The sequence below is a fragment of the Tupaia chinensis genome, unplaced genomic scaffold (assembly GCF_000334495.1).
Source record: "Tupaia chinensis unplaced genomic scaffold, TupChi_1.0 Scaffold000111_1, whole genome shotgun sequence".
In the NCBI taxonomy this organism is placed as follows: Eukaryota; Metazoa; Chordata; class Mammalia; order Scandentia; family Tupaiidae; genus Tupaia; species Tupaia belangeri.
Window position 1 is genome coordinate 2,307,152 of NW_006159575.1, and position 6,773 is coordinate 2,313,924.

At 59.5% G+C, this 6,773-nt stretch overlaps 1 protein-coding gene across 1 annotated transcript in view; it reads right to left on the reverse strand.

Moving 5' to 3' along the window:
- Nucleotides 1–6,773, reverse strand: part of CPLX1 (complexin 1) — a 52,123-nt gene extending 45,350 nt beyond the window's left edge. Inside the window, exons 1-2 of the mRNA XM_006143846.2 lie at nt 6,718–6,773; nt 5,109–5,214 (exon numbers count right to left, since the gene is read on the reverse strand). Coding sequence (XP_006143908.1) covers nt 5,109–5,139 — 31 coding nt within the window. The 5' untranslated portion in view covers nt 5,140–5,214; nt 6,718–6,773. The remainder of the gene's footprint in view (nt 1–5,108; nt 5,215–6,717) is intronic.

Sequence of the window (6,773 nt, forward strand, 5' to 3'; positions counted from 1 at the left end):
AAGCCTCCCTCTGTGCCAGGGAAAGTGTCACCATACAGATGTGGCGGCAGGGGCATGAACGCACTCCAGTCTGTATCCACCGTGTTCCCTTCTGTGGCGACTGAACACTGGGCCTCGCTAATTGAAATCTGAGTGCATCTTGGTGAGTCCTGGGTGGCCCAAGACCTGCCAGGGCCTCAAGGACATTCTCTTGGTGAGAAGAACGAGTTTGCCAATAGCTGGCACTTTCCTCCGAGATCAGCCCCAGGAGAATTCTCCCCCACTGGCTCTGCCTGTCTCAGCCCAGCTCCCCTGCCTTGGGCACGGGTCCCCACAGCTGCGTGGTCACCTGGCACGATGTAGGTCTCAGCACACACTTGCAGAGTGAAAGGAAAAAGTGGGTTTAACCTCACTTGTGCTTGGCAGATCCGGAAAAGGAGCCTGCTGCCGAGGTGGTTGTTGTCCCAGCAGTTTCCATAAGAGTGGACAGGTGTTAAAGGGACAAGGCGGGCTGTGAGCCAAGGCCAGGCCCCAGCAGCAGGGAGTGCTAAAGAATGAGGGGCTGCTCCAGTAGGGAGGCCTGGTGTCAAGGAATGCAGGCCAGAGGGGCCAGTGGATGGGCTGCAGGGGAGCTGTCCTCAGCACTGCAGTGGTGGCCAGCAGAGAGGCCTGCGATGCCAGCAGGCAGCTGTCCTGCCCTGTCATGTCTCAGCAAGGCCAGCAGCACTGACAGGCAACCTTGCTCCAGTTCCTCGTGTTGCCACATTGGGCAGGGGAAGGCTGGACTCCGCGGTCAGCCACTTGGGGTTGAGAGATGAGATGTGGGAGTAACCTCGGCAGGGATCGTGGTGTGTAGGTCACAGGAGAGGAAGAAGCTGGGTGGGCAGCAGGGTGGGAGGGGACATCCGGGCCAGTGACCATGCAGATGGAAAGGCCCCGAGGAAGGAAACAACAGGTGCATGTGAGGCGCTCGGGCGAGGTGAGTGGAGCAGGAAGCCAGGAGAGGAGTTGGGAAAAGGAAATGGACTCCCAGAGGCTAGGTGAGGCTCCTGGATTCCAAGGGCGTGGCTGGGGCAGAGCTGGAGCCTTACACAGGCTCACTCAGAGCTTCTGCACAAGCTGGAGGCTGCCCTGGAAACTCTCTCATCCACCTAGCCACTTATCCAGTCATAAGAAACAGTCCAGGGGCCAGCAGTTGGTGTAATGGCTATGTCGCTGGACTCCCATGTAGTCGATTGCGGTTTGAATCCCGGATTCAGTGGCTTAAACTCACACCAGGTGCGTGTGCGTGCATGCCCAAGATCCCGAGAGGAGAATGGAGGAGGAGGGACTGCAGTGTGGCCATTCCCCCTGAGGGGTGATTTCTTGTTTTCTGTCTCTCTGTCTCTCTCTGTCAAGATGAGGGAACCAGAAGTTGGCATAATGGCTATGTCGCTGGACTCCCATCTAATCAACCGCAGTTTGAGTCCCGGATTCAGTGGCTTAAACTCACACCAGGTGCGTGTGCGTGCATGCCCAAGATCCCGAGAGGAGAATGGAGGAGGAGGGACTGCAGTGTGGCCATTCCCCCTGAGGGGTGATTTCTTGTTTTCTGTCTCTCTGTCTCTCTCTGTCTTTCTGACGAGTGCATGCAACCTACAGCAAAAATCTTTCCAAAAAAAAAAAAAAAAGAAAGAAAGAAAAGAGAAGAAACAGAGTCCAGTGTGCACCTGGCACTATGAGCCAGGAAAACGGCTGTGGGTGCTAGAACCCCCCTGAGATCGTCTCCCTTCACATTCCTTTCCTTGTGCAGCAGGTGCCCCTGGGTCCTCAGCCTGCTCCCAGGGGCCCTCATAGTCCTAGAGAGGTGGGCTCTATGTCCACCAGACAGAATGATAGAGCAGAGGGCCTTCAGCAGAGCCAGAACTCAACCGGGCCCAACAGGCCTGCCCTAAGGGGTACAGCTGGGGACTGCAGACAGGATAGGACCCAGGGCATCCACACAGTGTTACAGGAAAGGCTTGGGGTCACTTGGAATTCCCCAATCATCCAAGCTGGCAAGCTGAGCTTTTTACGGGCTAGCTCTTCTGAATTTCAAGCCCTTATTGGCTCTGTTGGGCCACACCAATACGCCAAGCCCCTGCCCATCCTGTCCGCCGCCTCTCTTCAATCTCCTTCTGCAAGACTCTGCCTCATGGTAAGTACCCGCAGGTGTGTGGACAGTAGAACAAACAGGGTGACAGAGGACACAGGCAGAGCAGTGCCGGGAAGGTGCAGCTCAGCCTTCCAGTGAAGGCCCTGCCAGCCCAACCCCATAGAGCAGGGAGGGTGCTGTAGGTGCCAGGCCCACAGGCAATGGCTGTGCCCTGGGGAATACTCAGGGCTGGAGACAGAGACATTGAAGCCCAAAGGCACACAACTCATCAGGTGAGCCAGATCCAGTTCCTCTCCAGGTCTACCCCCCCGCCCCCCGACCCCCAAAGCCAAAACAGACACGGCCCAGCAGAAATGCTCACATGCTTGGGGAGCCTGTGGACACCCCTGACTATCTGCTATGGGATTCTGGAGTCCAGCTGCAGCTGTTCCTGCTCACCACACCACCATGAAGGCCCTGTCCGAGACTTGGGAGAGGGACAGGCGAGAGGCCCTGGCCTATGTCCCTGGGCCACTGCTTCCTCTGCAATTGTTGAGCTGCAGACAGCTCCAAATGGCCACGATGTAATTAGGCCGCATCGCGCTGAGCCCTGCCTCCCGTGCAGCTGAGCGAGGCCTGTCCCTCAGCCCAAAGGCTTTCTCCAGACCCTGGTCCCTTCCCCCATTTCGTCTGTGAGTCTTTCTCGGAGGTGCATGTGTGCATATGTGGGGTGCTGTCTGTACTTCTGCCCAAATCGATTTCTCAGCTTGCTTCTAATGCAGCCTTCTCCCTGTCTCTCACTCTGCCTTTCTCTCCGTTTCTGTCTGTCTCTGTCTGTCTCTTGCACTCTCTCCTGGCGCTGCTTCCGTTTCCATCTCTGTCGGCTCTTTGCGCGTCCTGAGTGGTTTCCGTTTCTGTCTTTTTCTCAGTCTCTGTTTCTGGGCTATTTTCTTTCTCCAACTCTGTCCCTGGTTCTCAGCTGGCTTCTGTCTGGGAGGCTTCCTGGCTCCTCTGCTCTCTAGCTGCTGGCTTCTTTGTGTCTGGGATTGGGGCTGCCTCTCTTGGCTATATCTCTTGGGGGCCACTGTCCCTGTCCCTCTGTCTGGAGCTCTCCTCCCCTTCCTCTGTCTCACTCCCTCTCACTCACTCATCCTGAGACGCCAGAAAAGATTCCCGCCTGGTGGGGAGAGGAGGCTGTGGAGCAGAAAACAAGGTCTAGCCTGGAAGTCACGCACCCGCACCCGCCCCCACCCCAGCAGCGCTGGATCTCTGGATCGGAGTTGGGGGTGGGGCGGGCAAGGCTAGGCCTGAGGCCCTGGAGTGGCTGCTGCAGAGCGCGCATTCTGAGGGGCCGTCAGGGGCCTCCCTCCCAACCGGGCTGCCCTCCTTGCGACTGACTGCCACGACACTCTGTGAAGTCAGCCTGTCGCCTCTGCAGGAGAAACTTTGGGCTGACATGGAACAAAGAGGGAACCCAGGCTGGCAATTACCCAGCTAATTTCAGCCACGTAGACAGCCAAATCAGATACTTCGGCTTTCTTTAAAGCCCACCTCAGGGCCTGAATTAGCCACCTAATTAATTATCTGTAGCAGCCTGGGACGCACTGGGTAGAACATGGGGCCCTCCCGGTGCAGGATGCTGGCTTGTCCCTGAATCATGTCCCGGTGATGTAATTATTATAATTAGACTCAACCTGCAGCCTACCCTTGACCATGAAATCTCAGGGAACATGGCCCGTGGCCAGACACAAACGTCTTCTCATTTATTTGTGTTGAGTGGAAGCACAGCCAACCTCTAGGAGACGGCCACGAATGAGGCTCCTATCCTGGGGGCAGCAGTGCTGGGCCCTTGTCCTCCCCTCATCTCTGGTTGCAACCAGCTCCTCCTCTCCGGAGAAACACTCCCCACTGCCCTCTTCTTCAGAGTAGGAGGCCAGCCTCGTGAGGCGGTGCCTGACAAGCTGCGAATGGCGCCGGGTCAGGGTGCTCCTAAGGAGGCCATGCCAGTCAAGACGATGCTGCCCCAAGGGAGATATGGCTGGTGGTAAAATCGTGGCCGCGGTTCCCACCTCTGGGGGCTCCAGGCTCTGACACTGCACCGGGAGAGCTGGATGTACAGCATGAGTGGCTCTGGGTAGCCCCAAGACTTTCAGGCTGGAATTGATCCCACAGCTCTGCCAGAACTCATCTCTACCAGCAGGGGCCAGCCCCTCAGCCCACGGCTCCAGCCGCCTGGTGGCCCAGGGACTCAGCCCACTGTCTTCTACCACCTTTCAGTCCTAGATACGGTCTCCAGTCACAGTTGAGGGCCTTGGACCAGGCAGGGACAGGAGGTGAGAAGGGGGCTTGCCCTCCAGCACACACTCTGCCTCCTTGGAAGGGGGTCAGGTCACACAGCTGTCCTGGCTTTTTCTCCTATTCCAGTCCTTGTAGCACTGGCTCCCTGTGGACAGCACTGCCGCCCACCGGGTGAAACCCACGGCCACAGGCCAGCTCTGTGCCCACACCTCTGCTCCTGCTGCAGTCACCCTGCATCTCTTCATCGCTCTCTCAGCTCTGCTAACCTGCAGCAAAGTCCTGTGGGGCTCTCTTGGCCCTGAAACAGTTCGAATTGGCCCCCCAAACCTGCCATGGGGGAGACCCATCCTCCCTGAGTGGGGTTGAGGCTGCCCAACCCTTGACTTGCCTCAGCACTGTCTCAACTGGCTCAGCCCAGCCATGCCACCCCTCCCCCACGCCAGTGCTGGCACTGGAGACTAGAAAGTACTGGGCCCGGGGTGCTGCCAGACACAGCCTTTGGTTCCCGCCCCACCTCGAGCTTGTGCAGACGGGGTGCAGCTGTGTGGGCACAAGCTGTATGTGAGGACTGAAGGTGGCAGTGGCCCTGGGTGTGTGCCACCGAGAGGTGAGCAAGCCTGAGAGAGCCCAGTGTGAGATGTCTCTCTGTGTGTCCCATGTCTGTCTGTCCCCAGTGGTGTCCCCACAGCCCCCTCCCTAGCCCAGCCCCACTTCCTACCTCCCAGGGCCTGTTTCATCACGAACTCCATGATGATGGCTTCGATTCCTCAGAGACTCCTCCGAGGGTCAGAACTCACATTCAAGTGTGGCCAGGAGTCCTCTTCCTAGAGGAGAGCAGGATGGTCAGAGGCTGCCCTGGGCAGGCCAGGGGAGAGCTGCGTCCTCGCTCTGCCCAGCCTGCCCGAGCCGAGGTCTGTGGTCCAGGAGACCATCAGTGACTCCCCTTGCCCAACGCCTATGGGCTAGCTCTCTGTGGTCAAGGTCCAGGTGGCCAAGGCACCACCTGAGAGAGTCCCTGTGTGAGGACGGCTGCAGGGTGGGCAGGCTCCAGGCCCACAGCCAGACCTGCAAAGGGGTCTCACACAACCCCTGGAACTTCCAAGCCAGGTTTCGACTGCTCCATGAAGGAGAGGGTCCTCACAGCTTGGGGGAAGGGGAGAACCCAGCTCAGAGGAGTCTAGAGCCTGCCTGCTTGAAGCGGGGGCAGGGCCCAGGGGGCATTTGAAGGTGACTGCTCTGCTTTGAAGCTCCGGATCTGGCTGCTGCCACCTCCTTACTAGTTCTGGGACTATGGAGAACAGGGATCCATCTAAGGGACCCAGAAGGATTAGGGTGCATGGGGCTTTGAGTGGGTGCCCTTTCTGTGACTTCTGACCAAGGAGTCTTGGGTGGACAGGCTCTGTTCTGGGAAGATGTCAGGGCCTCCCCTACAGACTCACAGCAGAGGAGATTGGGGTGTGAGGGGGCCAGCCTTCAGGGAACAAAGGGGTATGGGGGGCACAAAAAATCCTCACAGACAGGGTGGGGCGCTCCGGGTCAGGAGCACCAGCCTAGGCCTGAACTCCCAGGGGTGCTTCCTGCAGTGTTCCCGTCTTTGCGGGGATCTTTCCTGTTAGGGAAACCCGGGTCCCTGGAGAGCTACTGTTTTATGCATTTTCCCTTTGCAGGCAAAGGAGACCCACGTGGGGGCCAAGGAGGGGCGGTGAGGGAATGAGTGCCCCCCCCCACCAAGAAGCGCGGGCATGCAGGGGCTCCTATGCCGCAAAGCAGATTCTCTTCCAAACTTCTCCCCTGGCTCCTGCTGTGTGCGTGTAGCGGGAGACCTCAGGGCCCAGCTGCAGAGAGGCTCCAGGTGCTGTGGGAGCTTCCCTCAAGGACCCGAGACACCCCAATGATCCCACCCCTGGCCCGCGCCCCCCCGTATACCTCGGGCCCCCCACCACCTGGGAGCACCCATTGGCTTTGCAGGCGGGCGAGTTGCCGGGCTCTGCCGAGTGGCCCTCAGGCAGGAGCGCGCCAGGAAAGAGAAAGAGAAAGACAGAGGACGAGGGAGGAGCAGGAGAGTCTGAGAGGCGGGAGAGACGCGGAGAAGAGGGCTTGAAAATCACACAGGGGTCGGCGCCCGCCTGGGACGGAGAGCGCGGAGCCCAGCGGCGCGGGGTAGTAGGGACCGGGGCCGGAGCCGGTCAGGGGAGAGGGGCGCCGAAGCCCGGGCTGGGGACCAGCGAAGAGGAGCCGAGGCTGGCTGGGGGATCCGGAGGAAAGCCCGGACCGGGGAAGGGGAAGCCAGGGCCTGGGAGGAGGCTGCGCGCGGGGGCGCCTGTTACCTTCCCGGGCCGGGGCGCGGGCAGGCGGGCAGCGACGGGGCGCGCGCGTGCGGGCC